The sequence below is a fragment of the Theobroma umbraticum genome, unplaced genomic scaffold (genome assembly GCF_002168275.2).
Source record: "Theobroma umbraticum cultivar Fairchild unplaced genomic scaffold, ASM216827v3 scaffold_4.1, whole genome shotgun sequence".
NCBI classification, from domain to species: Eukaryota; Viridiplantae; Streptophyta; class Magnoliopsida; order Malvales; family Malvaceae; genus Theobroma; species Theobroma umbraticum.
This window is the reverse complement of record NW_018397258.1, coordinates 268,031-285,402: the sequence shown is the minus strand read 5'-3', so window position 1 is coordinate 285,402 and position 17,372 is coordinate 268,031. Positions and strand designations below refer to the sequence as shown.

Here is a 17,372-nt window from a genome sequence, read left to right as displayed (position 1 = left end):
TATATATCTTAATTATGCATATAGAGATTGCTGATTAAGACCTAAGAGCTTAGGGGTTCCCCACTTCCAGTAGACTCTGATAGTTGGTCCACTTCCCAATTTTGTCTGGGTGCAACCTTGTCATGCACTGGCGCGTACTCCTGCAAAATAACAAAGCATCCCTTACCGCGTCCTCAATTTTGTTCTGTCATCGTCCCCAATTATTCAACACAAAATGTTTGCAAACTTTCATAAACACTAGTGAAATCAACAGCATTTTTTACTTTACATAAGATATGTTATACCTCCATTTTCCGGATAAGTTCTTCGGCTGTATCTGCAATAACCACAATATGTCTCGCAGAACTGTCAATAAAGCCTTCTTCAACTCCCTTGTCAAATAAATCAAGCAAGCAGTTGTAATACCCGTCGACATTCAACAATCCAACCTGTTAGAGAATTCAAAATCAGATGAAAACCCCCATAGATTTCTTTATTTTAAATTGCAAGAAATAATAAAAGAAAGGGAAGACCAAACTTACGGGCTTCTCATGGATTCCTAACTGAGACCAGGTTATCATCTCTAACAGCTCTTCCATGGTACCATAACCTCCTGAGCACGTTACAGTTTTGATTCAGGTTTATTTAAAGAAAATTTATACTAATACAGCTATCCCAGAAGAATGGGAAATTTATAGGAAAGATCACCAGGAAGTGCAATGAAAGCTTCAGCATGTTTCGCCATTTCTGACTTTCTTTGATGCATGTCTGCAACTGTTTTCAATTCTCCAACAGTTTCTCCGGATATCTGCGATGAAGTTTTGTCTGTCCTTTTAAGTGAATAGCTTTCAGCTTCATTTTTTGAGAGGCAAAAATCAAGTAAAGCATGCAAAAAGAGGAATAATGGAATATATGCAGTATGGTACCTCATGGGGCAAAAGAGCTCTAGGAATCACTCTACAGGAACCCAAAAGGAAAAAAAAAAAGGAAAATAGGTTAAATTTCCCCACAAGACCGCAAAGAGGATATTTATACATGTACAAACTGATAGACATGCAAGTTCAGAAATAAAAGGTGTACCCAAGTACATGGCAACCACCGTTAAAGACAGTCTGAGAGATCAATCCCATTAGACCTACACTTCCTCCACCATAGATCAAATTAATCTTTCTTTCAACCTAGGGTCAAAGAAACATCAGTCAACGTACACATGATTAGATGTCAAAACATGTACGAGAGTGGTTGGAATATACATGCATGCAAAGTCTCTCCTTAGCTTTGAGGACATGGAAAATTAATGAAACAATGAAAGACTTTCCTGGTTGGAACATTAGTATGGTTAGAGTGCTACCAGCTGTTTACCAAGCTCGAGAGCTGCATCACCGAAAGAAGCCTTGTATCCAGCTTTACTACCACAGAAAACGCATATTCTCTTGAACCTTCTTTTCATTTCATTTGTGGTGGATGTTCCATCCCTTTCCATTTCTCCCAGAAGGTTGTGTGCAAAGAAAAGAGTAGAAAAAGAAATGATACGTGAGTAAGAGACACAGAGAACTACAAATGCAGAAGAGAAAAGTGTTTGAAGGAAGCAGATGGAGGCACCCCTGCTTCTAAACCTCTAACCCCTTTTATCACAATCATTCACGAACGCTTCCTTTTGTCTGGTTAAACAGTTACCTTTATGTTGGAGAAGAGCCCAACAAGAGCCCATCACCATCCTTTACCTTCCCTCTAACTAATCATTCACCCCCTTCTCCCTCTCCCCAATAAACCTTTTTTTAGTAATTTAGAATCCTGAATTTAGCCATGCCCTTTCCATTTTTGTCCATGTGTCGGTCATAACACTTTCAGCTTGGGGCTTGGCACTTGCATTTTGGTCATTCTATCTGTCTCAGTCGCATCTTAGTGGGCCAAAAATCCATAATCTGAATGCCTGAAGGGACATTGCATTTTCATTACCTTTCAGTTAAGTTTAAGGTGTGTGTATACATAAATTAATAAATTATACATATAGATATAAATATAATAAAGAGAGAGACAGAGAGAGGAAGGATAAGTTATTTCTTCATTGCATAAAATGGAAAATTTAACCATAACTATATCTTAACCAGATTCAAATTTGAAATATATATTCTCGTTTCCCTTCATTGTTTTATTAGTGACTAATACTGCCTTTTTATTTGGTTATGATTTTTCCAAAAAACCCAAAAAAATATGATAAATAATTAGTTGATAATGCCTATGCCTTGAGGGAAGTCAATATCCATTAGACTCTCATTGAATTCATACTCTTCAATTTCAGATTAGCTAATTTATCATCACCCACCCCCTTATATTTTAATTAGATGAAAAAGGAAATAACATGATGCTTTTTTTAATATTTTTTCCTTCAATAATTAGATGATGATAGGCTATTACTAGGAATCTATTAGATGATCATTCGACTACATGTTGAAGAAAAAAAAGGTACATTCGACCCCTTAATCTTCTTATAATTAGAAATATATATAATGGATTTGAGATGACAGGATCCCACCAAACTTATTTGCTTTCATCCAATACTTTGAGGAAAACAAAAAAAAAAAAGAAGAAGTGGATTTTTCTCTCGGGATTCAAACAATCATTACATTGTTCCTTTGCCCATATCAGGTTCCAACATTCTCAAAACCAAGGACGAAGTTGCACATTAGGCGTCTAGACAAAAGGCCAAAGAATTAGACTGATTTGGGTTCGGAATGACAAGAAACCTGAATTCAAAGAGTACCCTCTTCAATCAACAGGGTCCCCCGATATCTGTCTGCCTAAGCTTCTTTTTTTATTGTGAAATAAAAGGGAAAGAAGCGGGTGGTTGGGATGTTCTTGCTCTTTTCCTCCCTCTCCCTGACAATGCTTCGGTTCACATGTGAACTCTAAATCAATGTAGATCGTACCCATTCCTTGGCACTTTGTGTTTTGTCATGCTTAGCTCCCCATTAAACTAATTCATTGAATATGAGGAGAGTAGTTTCCCCATTGTTTAATACCATTGCAAAACTTCTTACTCAGTGGGCAAATGTAGTTTCTTTAATGTATTAATTTGACAATTTTTTAGTAGCATAATTTGAAGAGAATCAGACGTTTCTTGATTTTATTATCCTAAATACACCACGCAAAAAGCCATGCACACTCTTATTTAAGCTTAATTTTGTATATGAATTAGAGCCATAGGCACACTGTTGCCTGGTTATAACCTATACATGCTAGACACTAAAAGTGGTTAGAATTTGTTAATTTAAGTATAATTTACATGCATTTAAGGGTAGCAAACAGTTAATTTGGTTAAGAAATTTTTTTTAATTAAATCAATTGAAAATGATCGATAATGAAATTTTAACCGATTAATCAATTAATTGAATTAATTAAAATTTTTATAATAGTATTATTATATATGTTATAATAATACAATATGTTTATATAATAATATAAAAAGCTAAAGTTTGAATACAAGACATGATGAAACAACAAACTCATATTGATTTTTATTCAACTTGCACAAAAAAAAGGTCATTTTCAAGGGCATAAAGAAGAGACATCTAACTGAATTAAGCATTTCAACATAAAAATAATTGATTTCTCAATGTACAGAAGTGAGAAGCAACCACTTTTAACAGATTAATTAATGAATAAGGGGTTGTCCCCTTGTCCTTTCAGGTTGAGCAAGGTGGAGTAACCTTCCCTTGGTAAGATAATCTAACGTTAGAACAGGAAGCCTCTGCAATATCTTCTTCTTGTGGTGTTAAAGCCACATTTTGCAAGAAAATCCCTCGGCAAGGAAAGGTCTGGCTGCAATCGAATTTCAATGCCACGTTAGAGGCACTGGTTCCTCTGATGTTTTGGTAAAGCACGTTGCTCACTTGCACAGCTGAATCCTGGCAAGTCAATAGACATGGTTAATGCTCTGATATACACGTTTGTAATCTCCAGGTCAAAGGGGTTAATGGCTTTTTTCATTTTTACCTGTTTGGAGCATGGTTTTCGCTGATCACAATAGTTTTGATCGATAATTATGGGATTGCTGACGTTGTTCATCACAATATTTTGGAATTTGATGTTCTTGGCATACCCGGATCCTCCCTAAATACAAATTACACCAAGTGAACATACAGTAATCTGAAGTTTGAAACTATATATAGTAATTTCGTTGGCAATTCTCATCTTTGTCATCCCAAAATTTAGGTAGTCAAATTCTCAGGCAAGTCAACAAGTAAGTAGAAAATTGTTAAATCTAGGTTATCTGTGAAGTTAGAGGTAGAAAAAAGAGGTAGTTGGCTTGTTGAAATCATTATTACCAGAAACCAATTTTCATTCCTAATTCACAGTTTAGCAGGTTAACTTTTCCTCTTGTTTGGTGAGTTTTCCAGGAGCCCTCAAGTTCTTGTATCTGTTCGTAATCTATTGCAAGTATTGCGGCTTAATTGGAGCAACCCTTTTTTCCTTCCTGATGGATCAATTAGAGCAACCTCAGGATCCTACTCAGCGAACCATTTTAGCAAAATTAAGCCAAGATTTCAAACAGATTTTCAACTTTTTTGACTAAAATTCAAAGTGCCCAATTTTTTTGTAGTGTTCAATGAAGTTTTCCTTTGTTACCGGTAGCTGAAACCATTTGTATTTACAAAATCCTGCCGCAATCAAAGAGTTTTAGTCTCACTCAAAAGAAAGCTCGTACCTGCCAAGTCTTTATTCTCACTCCGTTGGTGGTTCCTGAAAGTTTTGCTTTATTCACTATTACATCGGACACATAAGCTGCAGAATTTCCAGCTCCTAAGCTCCCAATGCTGCAAAGAAAAACAAATTGCAATAAAATCCCATCGGGAAATTTACTCTAAACATTTCAAGCATGAATCAATGCAGAACAAGAAAGTTGAAATCCAGTAGGTCAAAAGTTTGATTGACTAGTGTTGAATTCGAGACCTGATTCCATGGCCCGGTCCACAAGTTATACCCGTGGCGCGGACATGTTTGGAGCCGCTCACTATGGAGATGCAGTCATCACCTGCAATTGCATCAGATGAATTGTTCAGCAAAGAAATTGTTGATATTTTAGAAGTCCCCTGATTTATTCAAGTGCTGTTTTTTAATCTGGTAAAGTAACTTGATTGCCTGGATCAATTACCAGTCCTGATGACACAGTTCTTGATGCTAATATTCTGGGTTTCAGTGACATGGATTCCATCGGTGTTGGGGCTGTTTCCAGGTGCAGTCACGAAAAGATTAAAGGCTTTCACATTGACACATTTTTGAAATGTAAGATGCATTTGCTGTGCATTTTTAAACCGCAAGCCTGCCACTTTCAGGTCAGTGCATTCATAGAAGGTTACAGCCTGCAAAAACAGTTTTGTTTAATATTACTATATGAAACAATAATATCTCCAAATATCAGATAGTTTAAGGCAAGTATATGTAAAAAAATGAGAAGGGATGTGAAACTTACTGTTGGTGCATCCTTGCAAGGCTGCAAAATGATAAAACAAAAACAGAGTAATGGCAGAAGCATTAGCTGTTTATTGATACAAATTGACAAAGTTTTAATTTGGAAATTTAATCTGATGAAAAATGACATACGAGGGCTTTGTTGATCTTGCAGGACTTTTCCCACCATGTTCTGCCATTCCCATTGATGATGCCTCCACCTACTACTCTTAAATTTTGAACATTATTAAAGTAAAGCCATCGTCTTCCATGTTTTTGGTAATCAGAGTGATCAGTGGAGGCTTTGATTGTTCCATAGATCTATCATGATAAAATATATATATATATAGGAAAAATGTTAATGGAGTGATTTAACAGTTCATCTTATGCTTGAATGTATATAGTAGTATGTGTGCGTGGGAGATTGTTTATGTAGGAGCATCTGAGGCAAGCATGCATGCATACATGCATGCCAAATCTCACCTTCAACACAAGAGCAGATTTGCAAGGTCCTGAGAAATCAATTGGCTTAAGACGATAAATCTTGTTCCTAGGAACCACCAGAACAGCTCCTTGAGAAGAAGAACAAGCGTACTTCCAAGCTTTCTTAAATGCCTAAACACAAATGTCAACCAATGAATTGTGTCTGACTCCCAGGATAGTGGTGATCAAAGGGAAACAGAGCACATAAAAGAAAAAGGATGGGGTAGAAAAATAGAGTTGAAGTGGAACCATAGTCCTTCCTTATTAAAAGGGTACCTGGGAATCGTCTCTTCCATTAGCTTTAGCTCCAAAATCATCGACATTCACTACCTTCGAAGACACCGGAGCACGCGCTCTGGCAAGCCTAGGCCTAATCTCATTATTATAGTTGAACAGATTTGCAGGGTTGGGATTATGGTAGTTTCCTTGGTTGGAAACGCCAAAAGTGCGAAAATATGGATGATATGTTGTTGGGCGATAACCATGGCCTTGACGAAAATCATTGTGAAATGGGTCCTCTGTGTAACTGCCAAAACAAGAGGACAAAGAGATTAATGTAATGAGAAGTGGGCGACAATGGCTTTTTAGGAACATTCTGATCTTCACTTTTAGAAGAGAGACAAAAGACAATCTTGGAGTGATATGCAAAAGGAGCTATGAATTGATTATGCTTTGTCATTAAGTGCACACATATATTTATAGTAAAGGGTTGGGAGTTGCTGTTCGACAATGATATGTTGAGAGAGAGAGAGAGAGAGATGTGTTTGTGGAGAAGCAATGGCAGTTTAGGTCTGAGAGAATGCTCATGAAGTCAGAGAAGGTATGGATTAAGAGATTCGAGAAATTGAGACGAAAGGGTTGCTTGGCTGCGTCTAGCCTATTTCTTTATTCACATTTCTTCAACTAATGGAGAAACTCGAAAAGCTTTAGTTAGTTGTTATTTTGTGCTTGTTTACCAACATACATGCCTTCTTCTGAATTCTGGTACATGCGTACAGTCATACATATGCAGCTGACATATTGGATTCATTTCGGTTCAGATCCATGCAAGCATGCATGCTCGCTCGCTTGCCATACACATGCCTCATACACTTCTAATGCTTCCCTGCCATCCCTTCCTGTCAGCAAAGAAAAATCAAACATGTGCTACTGGATGTGCATTTTGCATTAGGATGCGTTAGGTACAGTTCTTCACATATTTGTCAAGCTTCGGGTATGGAGTTTTGGTATTAATCCACCTATTCTTTGTTAGAAAAAAGCACCTGATACTATACAATTTGACCATCTGATCAGGCCAAAGAGCAGTTATTGTAAAGTCCTCAATTTTGACTGCTAGCTAGCTACTAATTTATTTAATTTGAACAAATAACAGATTTTCTTTTCAAACATCTATGTCAAACATTTCCTCATCATCATTGTTAAATTGAAGATCTAATCCCATTTTCTAAGCCCACTAAGATTTCATTAATGGGATTTTACTCTTGTTTTACGGGCTGTTAGAAACAATATTGGTTTCACATAAACAGACCAAGACTCTCCTAAAGCCAGTCAACCAACAAGGAGCCCGTCTATATTTACTCAATCACTTCTGTTGATTGAAATCATTAATGCACAAAGGCAATATATTTGGTGTCCCAAAAATTATCACATGATTAAGATATGGCATATAGATATACTATAATCGTATACTTATAGTGACAAATTAAAGCATGGTTTTCTTGTATTAGTTACTATATATATATATATATATATATATTTCCAAAAATAGGTTTGTCAACTTTGATCCTCTCTCCTGAAATTCTTGCCTGATAATACTCAAAAACTATGTGCATGCATACATATGTATACATGCACCGGATGACCTTATGATCACCATGTGTACATGTCATTATTATATCAAAACTTCAAAGAGAAAGAGGGGGAGGGCCTTGGTTTGGTTGGGCAAGTTAGCGAAGTTAGCATCATGTAGGTGATTTAGCCGTTGGTGCAAGGGAAATTGCAAAAAGAAGGTAAGATTGAGGTAAGAGAATGGGATTTGCGTGTGCTTCGAGGGGTGGAGAGAAAGAAAGGAAAAACATGACCCTTCATGCTTTACCGTGGTGTGTTTGAATTCTGAAAGCAGAGAGGAGAGATGGAGCATTGTTCGGTTTGGTGTGTCGAGTGATCTCAAGTCGTAAGGTGACTTTGGGTTGTCGTGTTTTTTCCATTCCCAGGAGGCTTCTGGTTTTCATGACATAATAATCCAAAGGCAAGACTTTCACTTCACCACTTTCAATTTCGTTATAAGCCGTTGTAACGTACATAAGTGGTATAGATGCATTCACAAATGGGGTTTCACGTAGCCCATGTGTTTGGTTATATCGGAAAATACACACGATTTCCATATTTCTTTTCGTATGATTGGAAAAATTAACGAAGGCAGTCGTAATACCTCTTTCGAGCAGGATTGCTTTTCTTTTGGAATAATTGGGAATAACACAATAATATTTGCCGCTTTTTAATCTATCAAAAACTGGGAAACTCTTAGAAAATCTATACAAGGGTTAAATATCCCTCTAGATTTGACAGTTGATGGTGGAGTTTAAAGTCAAAGCATGGGATACACCAAACATTGACCCTCCCCCTAGTAGATAGATTTGAATTGATTAATGCCATTTGGCATCCAAAGTTCCAAACTGCCAACCTCTCTTAACTAGAACTAGAATACCGTCATGCAAATCTCATAAAACCCAATAAAGAAGAGAGAGATGAAAGAATTTGGTAACCGGTTGTAGAGGTTTAGGCAAAAAGAACATGGCGGAAATGGTGGACCAAATATGGGATAAAATAAAGCGAGAAAGTAGATTATCTTTTTCTAGTATGCAAGGAATATCAAACAGGTGATAATGACCTAGTGGAAATAATGGTGTCCTAAGGGTCATTGTTCTGTCTACTGCAGCTTTTTCTAAATATATCATCAAGTGATCTATTATTCGTAATTAGAGATTTATAATAGATAAATATAATGTCATTATTCATATCAATTTGTAAAACATTATCCATTTCAATCTCATGATTTTATCTTAAAAAAATATAAATTAAAGATGTTTTGAAGTTTTAAATATTTAATCGTACCTTAGCACATAACTAATATTGAATTTATTAACTTTTTTATAAAATCGTGACACATGACTACGTAAAAACCTATCAGAAAAATATTGACTAGGGCAAAAAAACACATGGTGGTCGTGGAGCTATAAGAGTAGATTGCATATTAGGGTCATGGACCATGTAAAATCGTGACACATGACCATGTAAAAACCCACCAGAAAAATATTGACTACGGCAGAAAACACATGGTGGTCGTGGAGCTATAAGAGTAGATTGCATATTACATTTTACAAGCACTGTTCCTGATTTTAGAGATGGGATTTGTCCCAGGCTCTGATCGTAAGAAATTCGGTAAGAATTTATGAAAGGTGGTGATAGAAGAGTGAGTATGGCAAAGGGATTTGCATGTCCGTTTTGGTGGTGCCAAGAGAAGGCAGGCAGTAATTATAGACTTTTCATCGGTGTGTATTGGATGGAAATGGAGGCAGAGGGACGAAGGATTGTTTAGTCCGTCAAGTCTTCTGGTAACTCGGGTTTTTGGTATCTCTATGGGATTTCTTGCTTTCGTGACGTAATAACCCAAAGGCCAAGCCAAAAAGCAAAAAAAAAAAAAAAAAGGCAAAATTGAAAGTTGAAACTACATCACTCTTATTTTGTGGTACTAATAAAATTGGTAAATTAAAGTTAGAGGATGATGAGTCACGTGGGCCTTTCTTAAAGCCTAGTAGGCTACAAACAGGTGTGGAGGATTTGGGACCCAATGCCATTTAGGCTATGAATATATGAGTCAGTGCGCCCAAAGCCGTCCTTTGTAGAGGTGAATACAACTGATCAAAATCGATATAATTGAGCAGATGAATGGATTTAGAAATTTGAAATTAATTTAATTTCGGTCGGAAATCAATTATAATAATAAGTTTTTTAAATTTATTCAATTTTATTTTTCATATCTAAAATTAACAACCCAATCCAACAAACTGATTCCAAAATTATATATATAACATATAATATTTTTCTTATTTATTAACAAGCAGTACGCCTTCCTGAATTCCTAATAACCTATGCTTTCTTCTTCTTCGAAGGGGTTGGACGCTTGCCTAGTCCCCATGACCATGGCCTCCCCTACTCTTGGCCAAGTGCTGCCTGAACCCATCTTCTTCTCCTCTTTTTCTTCCTCCTTCATGCCCGGCATAGCCATTTCTTGTTTCATGGTTGGCCATACAAATTCTTCTCCGTCTTGTGTATTGGGTTCTATACTCATCAATGGTACAATTCAATCCGTCGACAACCATCGTCGTCGTGTTATAATTAGTACTTAATTAGTATAAGAAGTTATTTCAATATGTACATGTTTCAAATTAAAAAATAATAAATATTTAAATATTTGATTAGTTAATTTATACTTTTAAAAAGATATTAATTTAATTCAATATAAATGATAATAATGTACTTTTTGAAAAGAAATTCTAATTTAATATGCATTTATTACACTTGAGTCAATGATTGTTTTCTACTTAATCAATTATTCATGACATGCTTTTTATTGTACATTAAAAATGAATCCAGAACAAAGAAACAAAATTTACAAATTAAGGTAAAAGTCCTAATATGTTGTCACCAGCAGCCCCAATCATTTTGCTATGGTCCTCCTCGTATTTAATAGTAGCAATATAATATAATAATGAACAATTAATGCTTTGTTACCCACGTAAAATATGTATTATGTATATTAATTTGTACTCAAAATTTTGAATCAAATATAACTTGTTGATGAGAAAAAACATTTGAGTTTGTGGTTGATAAATATTTTGGAAATGCCAACTAAATTCTTTTTCTTGATATTTGGTTGGCAATGAATTGTTACGTAGTGGAAGGGATCTCCCAGGAGGAAAAATCCGGCATCAAAATTTGACTTCTTGTTTTATACTTAAGAATTATCCACATTTACTCATTTAGGAAATTCTTTTAAAATAATATTAAATACGAGACATAAAAAAATATTAGAAATAATGTGTTAGAGTATAATTATCAATGGAAAAGTATATGACGTGGCACTTCATACACCAACAAAGGACAAGGCCAACGTGACGAGGCCACTGATTGATACGTACACATAGCCAGCCACTATCTTGCTTGATCACTGGCCATTGTTATTGGAGGCAGAGATAGATGGCGGAGGAAGAGGAGAAGCTGGTGAACGGCGTCCGCCGAGGGGCTGGGGCGGGAATTGTTGAGGTGAATCCCAAGCCGCAAAAAGGGATGAGTTCGAAGCTGATTGATTGGTTGGAGAAGTTGATAGTTAAGCTCATGTACGATTCTTCACAGCCTCAACATTACCTGTCTGGTAACTTCGCTCCCGCCCCCAACGAAACTCCTCCCACCAAAGATCTTCCTGTCAAAGGCCACCTCCCTGTAAGCAAATACTAACTACTAATACTACTTTACATTTTTTAACCACCTGCTACAATTTTTCCGCTTATTCTCATTGAAAGTCTCTGCTTGGTAGTTACGGAAGAGAAACAGTGTATTCTTTTTTTACTATTATTATTACTTCTTTTCTCTAACTAAAGGGTTTACCTTTACTGATTCTTTGGTAAAGTGGTTGTGAATGGATTGATTAAATGGTTTTAATTTTGTTCAATATTCTATCATCTGCATGTTGCTAATATTTTCTGTTATTTCCAGGAATGCTTGAATGGTGAATTTGTCAGGGTCGGGCCCAACCCGAAGTTTTCCCCTGTGGCTGCATATCACTGGTATCATATGTCCAACTCAGCTGTTTTTGTTTTGAATCTAGTTTTAGTTTTGATTTGCTAACTATGTACCCATCCTTTCTAATTCCATTTTTTCTTTTTTCTTTTTTCTTTTTTTAATTTCTCTGCCTACAGGTTTGATGGAGATGGGTACGTTAACTTTTACACTAAACCATTTATGTAATATTACTTCATTTCACTGCAAATTTATTGCATATTTATGTGGATGCTGCTCAACATGCCAATTCAAATATTGGTCTTTGCTTTGTTACTTTACTTAGTGCGCCATAGTAAACTGTTAATTCTGGAATTTGTAGAATGATTCATGGTATGCGCATTAAAGATGGAAAGGCAACATATGTCTCCCGTTTTGTGAGGACATCGCGTATTAAACAAGAAGAATATTTTGGAGGTGCTAAATTTATGAAGGTATACCTTGCAAGTTACCTTCTTGACAAGAAAAGGTTGAAAAAAGTTAGATTATTAGTTCTAATTAATGATTTGTTTTGTATGCATTGTTGTGCTATTTACAGGGGAATTTGCTTCATAAATTAATGGGATATAAAGCATTGCAAAGTTGTACTGGCTATTTCTTATTTCCTTGAGCTGCTCTTAAGTGGTGTACCCTTATGAAATCTAAACAGTGTTGGAACTACAATGACAGTTCCATGACTTTAAAAGAAGCACTAGGATATTAATTTTAACTGTAGAAAACTTATGTTTCAAATGCTTATCTAGGACATGTCATTGTTCTCTTCTTAGATATGTCATTTTGCAGGTTGGAGACCTTAAAGGGTTTTTTGGATTACTCATGGTCAACATACAGAAGCTGAGAGAAAAGGCTAAAGTGTTAGATTTATCATATGGATATGGGACAGGTAAATTTGTTGAGTCTGTTTCTACTGAAATGCAAGACAATGAATTGAATTCAAGGTGTGAACTTTCAGCTAGTTCTGTTATATGCATTTATGCTGTATCAGGGTTGGGTGCCAGTAATTGTATGCCCTGGTGTCTGTTACATATATAAAAAGCAAAGATATGGCTGAATGATTCTAAGATCTCAATTTTATTTCTCCAAACCATCACTTAAGGAAATATTAGTGAAAAACTGAGTGAGCTAGAATGGATTATATTCTTCATTCTGATACATGGTTGATCTGGTGCCCTTTGGGAAGTGTTACTGGGAGCTCCCAAAACTTATTTGTCCCCCAATTTATTCCATGAATCCAGGGCACATGTATCCACCAAAATGCAGTCTGGAAACAACCCCACCCTACCCTTTCAATTTTTTGTTAATGCTCATCACTGGTAGTTCACCTGTTTTAAAATGCTTATCTTATTGATGTGAAAATCTGACCTGGCGTATCATCTTTGCACAGCTAATACAGCTCTCATATATCATCATGGGAAACTTCTAGCACTTCAAGAGGCAGATAAACCTTGTAATTTTTTCTTCTCTCTATCAATTTCATTTTAAGAAAGAATGAGGAGGGTTAAGGACACTAAAATTTACATTTATTTGCAATTCTTATTTTGTTTTACGGGCTATGTTTTTCTTCATTGAAACTTGCATATTAAATTGTAATCCCTGTTGCAACAAGCAGATGTCCTTAAAGTTTTCGAGGATGGAGATCTCCAAACCCTTGGCATGCTTGATTATGACCAGAGGCTGGCACATTCCTTCACTGCTCATCCGAAGGTCGATCCAGTCACAGGTAAGACCCACCATTTAAATAAGAAATCAGTAAATTATTAGTTAGAGAGTTGCAAAAGTGCTTTTGATTTATGAGATTTCTGCATGCAGGTGAGATGTTTACTTTTGGGTATTCACACGAGCCACCATATATCACATACAGAGTCATTTCAAAAGATGGTTTCATGCACGACCCGGTACCAATAACAATATCAGAACCAATCATGATGCATGACTTTGCGATTACTGAGAACTATGCAATTTTCTTAGATCTTCCTTTGCATTTCAGACCAAAGGTATGCCACTTTCTATCAGAATACCAACTTTAAAAACTTTGTATAGGTTGATATATAACTTGGGTTCCTAAAATGCTATTTGATTTCTCCTTAAAAACTTTTATGTTGGTGGGTAACTGAAATTATGCATGTGAACTGATGGAATCTTGGCTTCTGATATCATTGTTGTGAATCATAACGATTACATCTTTTGATTGCTGACATTTAAACTTTCAGGAGATGGTTAAAGAAAAGAAGATGATATACTCATTTGATGCTTCAAAGAAGGCCCGTTTTGGTGTGCTTCCACGATATGCAAAGGACGACCTTCTAATCAGATGGTTCGAGCTTCCTAATTGCTTTATATTTCATAATGGTATTGTTTGCATTTTATCATTGTTTACGTTCCAAACTTTCTTCTAGGAAATTAAGATTTATTAGATAGTTTCAGGTCATTAGTAGCTGATACTTGTCGATTTGCATATTCTCATCAGTAACATTCACATTTAATCAGCTCTGAGAAGGAGTTACTTTCTATGTTTTATATGGTTATGTGGCTTATCAAGGACACCAAACATCACTAGCATCAACTTGTCCATGGACTTATTGATACCCATTTTAACTTGAGATTTCTTCCTTGTTTTCAAAAAGAAAAAAGAGATAATTGATAGACTCAGTGATTTGCATTGACGATTATTATCTAATCAGTTGAGTGGCCACACAATTATGTTTGACACTTAGCTAGTACATGACTTTTATCAAACTTCCTGAACTCAATCCTTGATCTGTTAAGTCATTTCCTTCTTTGTCTTAGGAACTATTCTTCCATCTTCTCAGTAGTTCTATTAATTAGTTACTATCAATTCAGCTACCAACAGAAAAGACGTATAATTCTTCTGTGAAACATGGTTTCTTCTCATTATGTTTCTAAACTATGCTTCATATATTTGCTCTTTCTACATGAATAGGTTGGAATCTAACTGCTTTAATGACTTTCTGTTACTAGCCAATGCTTGGGAGGAGGAGGATGAAATTGTTCTGATCACTTGCCGCCTTGAGAATCCAGATCTGGACATGGTCAATGGGGAGGTCAAAGAGAAACTGGAAAATTTTAACAATGAGCTGTGAGAACTCTGACCTTTTATGTGAATTCGTAGGATGATCTTTGTACTGCAAAGTTGTTTATCATTCTTGTTATTTAAATCAGGTATGAAATGAGGTTCAACATGAAAACTGGTCTTGCTTCACAAAAGCAATTATCAGTCTCTGCTGTTGATTTCCCTAGGGTGAATGAATCCTACACTGGCAGGTATGTATCTGTTGTGGCGTTAGTAATCTGAAAGCATGTAGAGGAAAATATGTATCTTTTAAACTTCTTTGGATCAAGTTTATAGTGCACTTATCATTTGCTTACGGTCATTTTCTCTAATCTCACTCAAACTCTTACTTATTGCTTCTCTTGTGTGAATTTAGAAAACAAAGATACGTATATGGAACCACTTTGGACAGCATCGCAAAAGTCACAGGGATTGTGAAGTTTGATCTGCATGCTGAACCAGAGGCGGGAAAAGCAAAGATTGAAGTTGGGGGGAATGTTCAAGGCCTCTTTGACTTGGGTCCTGGTAGATTTGGTTCAGAAGCTATTTTTGTGCCTCGTGAGCCAGGGACCACTTCTGAAGAGGACGAGGGCTACTTGATATTCTTTGTACATGATGAAAATACTGGGTACGCCTCTCCCTTTCTCTTGCTATTCATGAACTTCATTTATCTTTTTGAATGAGAGAGAATTACTTCTACTCTATTGCATCACGCATGCCTATTAAATTTTCCAATCTGTACTTGGCATTTGTAATTTTCTCTAAACACGCCTTGGCAACCAAAATGCTGTCTGCATACCATTTGAGGATGAAAAGACTAGTTTTGTGCAAGAGTGAGATATTGAAGCAGTGATTCTATCCCCGCCGAGAGTTTTAAATTTTTAGCTACCCTTTTTGGTGAATATATTTGATTGATTGATAGAAATAAGTTTTGTTGATTGTAAAAATGGAATCTCTACATAAATTTTAAGCCAAGTATCAGTCACATTCATTGATGCTTTTCCTGTAAATATTGAATATTTAGCCTTGCCCACAATATGCCTCATTGCACTGTACATGTTAGGGTCGCAATTCCCTCAATTGCATGAGCAGGAACATATTTGTAGGGCCCTTACTGCTATATAGCTGTCTCTATTTTCATTTCAGAATCGAAGGAACTAGTCACTGTGATCCAATTGCTCCTTTAAATTTCCATTTACCTTGGTCTTTTTAAGATGAAGGCCTATTTGAAATTTGGTCAACTTGCCAACTGATTTGATTCTTTTCCTTTTGGACTGTTCAGAAAATCATCAGTAAATGTGATTGACGCAAAAACAATGTCAGCAGATCCCGTTGCAGTTGTTGAATTACCTCACATGGTTCCTTACGGCTTCCATGCTTTCTTTGTGACCGAGGTTAGTATATCTTGAAGTACTTCCATTAGCTTTCCACTGTTCAGATATTGGAATTTATAAGACAGACGTGATTCGGCTGCTGCCCCACGGTGCCAAAACTAGGCTTATCCCCGTTTGAAGTAGGATTTGCCAAGTTTACAGTTTAAGCCCAAAAATAAAAACCAAAGAGAAAAGATGTCAGCCTTTCTTTTCTCAAAGATTTTGAAAATTTTCTCTGCTTACTTTTGCATCTTGTGGAACAGGAACAACTCCATGAACAAGCCAAATAGAGATCGCACGTAGACGTCTTGAAACACACCCGAGTTTTCAGACAATTAAGATCCTGGAGACGATTCCCTTGGTTTCTACACTTCATAACCTGTGGTTTGTTACTATAAGATTAATCCCTGTCGGGCTGTCCATGTATAGTTATACCAAAACTACAACTAAAATGCTTGTAATAAGGGTATAACTCCACGTACTGAGAAGATACTGTCAGCGTCTTTTAAGAATGTTTCAGTTCCCTTCGAACCCCTTACCATTACCAAAACTGAGATCCTTTCTTTGGCCATGGTTTTATTGTTTATTTTTTTTCTTTTTCTAAAAGACTGCTCTGCTTTCTGCAATCTGAAATTTATGGGATGTCGGAAGGGCTAAATTTATGGGATTGACAGTAAGGTAACAGGACGATTTATAAACCACCGGGCGCAATTGATAGCTTCCTGGAGAAGTGTTTTAAGGAAATAAGAATATGAAATGAACTTAAGTGGAAGAAGGGTAAACTTACTGCCAGAAAAATCAGCTTTCTAAGTATGATTTTTGTGTGGTGCAAGTAGAATAACCACATCCAATGGAAACTTGAAAATCTTTTCTGCAGATAACTAAAGCTTGATTTTGCAGGTTTTTGTTTGATATGTGGATGAATAAAGAAGTTTCATCCAGCTTTTATCAAGCTTGCAATGGATTAAGAAGTTTCCATCATAAATACAAAAACAATTGAGAGAAATGAACAGGCAATGATGCATCATGCAGAACAAAGGAAAAAAAAAAAACCCAGAAGCTGTGATGAATCCCTCAGATTGCCTGATATCAACCCAGCATGAAGCTGAAACACATGGGCTGGTTGGTTGGTTCCTCAACCTCTGCAATTGAAAGGGAGCACCAAATATTTCACGTCT

The 17,372-nt window shown here is 36.2% G+C and overlaps 3 protein-coding genes across 5 annotated transcripts; 1 reads left to right on the top strand and 2 right to left on the bottom strand.

Moving 5' to 3' along the window:
• Positions 1-8: 8 nt before the first annotated feature.
• LOC110413845 (cytokinin riboside 5'-monophosphate phosphoribohydrolase LOG1-like) lies at positions 9-1,549 on the bottom strand. 2 transcript variants are annotated; one of them, XM_021424836.1, is made up of 7 exons: positions 1,331-1,549; positions 1,060-1,157; positions 906-936; positions 688-787; positions 522-592; positions 285-428; positions 9-140 (listed from the first exon to the last, which is right to left on the bottom strand). In XM_021424836.1, the coding sequence occupies exons 1-7, from the start codon at positions 1,460-1,462 to the stop codon at positions 42-44; spliced, it is 675 nt and encodes a 224-aa protein (XP_021280511.1). In that variant the 5' UTR covers positions 1,463-1,549; the 3' UTR covers positions 9-41. The 2 variants fall into 2 exon arrangements, with proteins under 2 accessions (XP_021280511.1, XP_021280512.1); XM_021424837.1 differs by having other exon boundaries at positions 1,342-1,484.
• Positions 1,550-3,484: 1,935 nt separating this feature from the next.
• Positions 3,485-6,587, bottom strand: QRT2 (Pectin lyase-like superfamily protein). The gene is made up of 9 exons (XM_021425000.2): positions 6,190-6,587; positions 5,914-6,045; positions 5,584-5,751; positions 5,453-5,473; positions 5,135-5,342; positions 4,933-5,014; positions 4,688-4,796; positions 3,976-4,092; positions 3,485-3,887 (listed from the first exon to the last, which is right to left on the bottom strand). Exons 1-9 carry the CDS (start codon positions 6,505-6,507, stop codon positions 3,666-3,668), a joined length of 1,377 nt encoding a protein of 458 aa, XP_021280675.1. The 5' UTR covers positions 6,508-6,587; the 3' UTR covers positions 3,485-3,665.
• Positions 6,588-11,097: 4,510 nt separating this feature from the next.
• Positions 11,098-16,852, top strand: CCD1 (carotenoid cleavage dioxygenase 1). 2 transcript variants are annotated; one of them, XM_021424331.2, is made up of 14 exons: positions 11,098-11,415; positions 11,689-11,759; positions 11,892-11,906; positions 12,074-12,185; positions 12,535-12,634; positions 13,136-13,198; positions 13,361-13,471; positions 13,561-13,745; positions 13,962-14,100; positions 14,731-14,848; positions 14,932-15,033; positions 15,198-15,449; positions 16,104-16,215; positions 16,458-16,852. In XM_021424331.2, the coding sequence occupies exons 1-14, from the start codon at positions 11,173-11,175 to the stop codon at positions 16,482-16,484; spliced, it is 1,650 nt and encodes a 549-aa protein (XP_021280006.1). In that variant the 5' UTR covers positions 11,098-11,172; the 3' UTR covers positions 16,485-16,852. The 2 variants fall into 2 exon arrangements, with proteins under 2 accessions (XP_021280006.1, XP_089639210.1); XM_089783084.1 differs by having other exon boundaries at positions 11,892-11,936.
• The last annotated feature ends 520 nt before the right edge of the window (positions 16,853-17,372 follow it).

Bases quoted from the DNA above. Each gene is read 5' to 3' on its own strand.
- LOC110413845 (XM_021424836.1), bottom strand. From the start codon at position 1,462: ATGGAAAGGGATGGAACATCCACCACAAATGAAATGAAAAGAAGGTTC. The intron at 1,158-1,330 runs GTAGCACTCTAA...CTTTGACCCTAG, and splicing joins TCGAGCTTGGTAAACAGCTG to GTTGAAAGAAAGATTAATTT. The intron at 429-521 runs GTAAGTTTGGTC...ATTCTCTAACAG, and splicing joins TAGGAATCCATGAGAAGCCC to GTTGGATTGTTGAATGTCGA.
- CCD1 (XM_089783084.1), top strand. From the start codon at position 11,173: ATGGCGGAGGAAGAGGAGAAGCTGGTGAACGGCGTCCGCCGAGGGGCT. The intron at 12,186-12,534 runs GTATACCTTGCA...GTCATTTTGCAG, and splicing joins GAGGTGCTAAATTTATGAAG to GTTGGAGACCTTAAAGGGTT. The intron at 13,199-13,360 runs GTAATTTTTTCT...TGCAACAAGCAG, and splicing joins TCAAGAGGCAGATAAACCTT to ATGTCCTTAAAGTTTTCGAG.
- QRT2 (XM_021425000.2), bottom strand. From the start codon at position 6,507: ATGTTCCTAAAAAGCCATTGTCGCCCACTTCTCATTACATTAATCTCT. The intron at 5,752-5,913 runs GTGAGATTTGGC...TTATCATGATAG, and splicing joins AATCTGCTCTTGTGTTGAAG to ATCTATGGAACAATCAAAGC. The intron at 5,343-5,452 runs GTAAGTTTCACA...CTGTTTTTGCAG, and splicing joins CTTGCAAGGATGCACCAACA to GCTGTAACCTTCTATGAATG.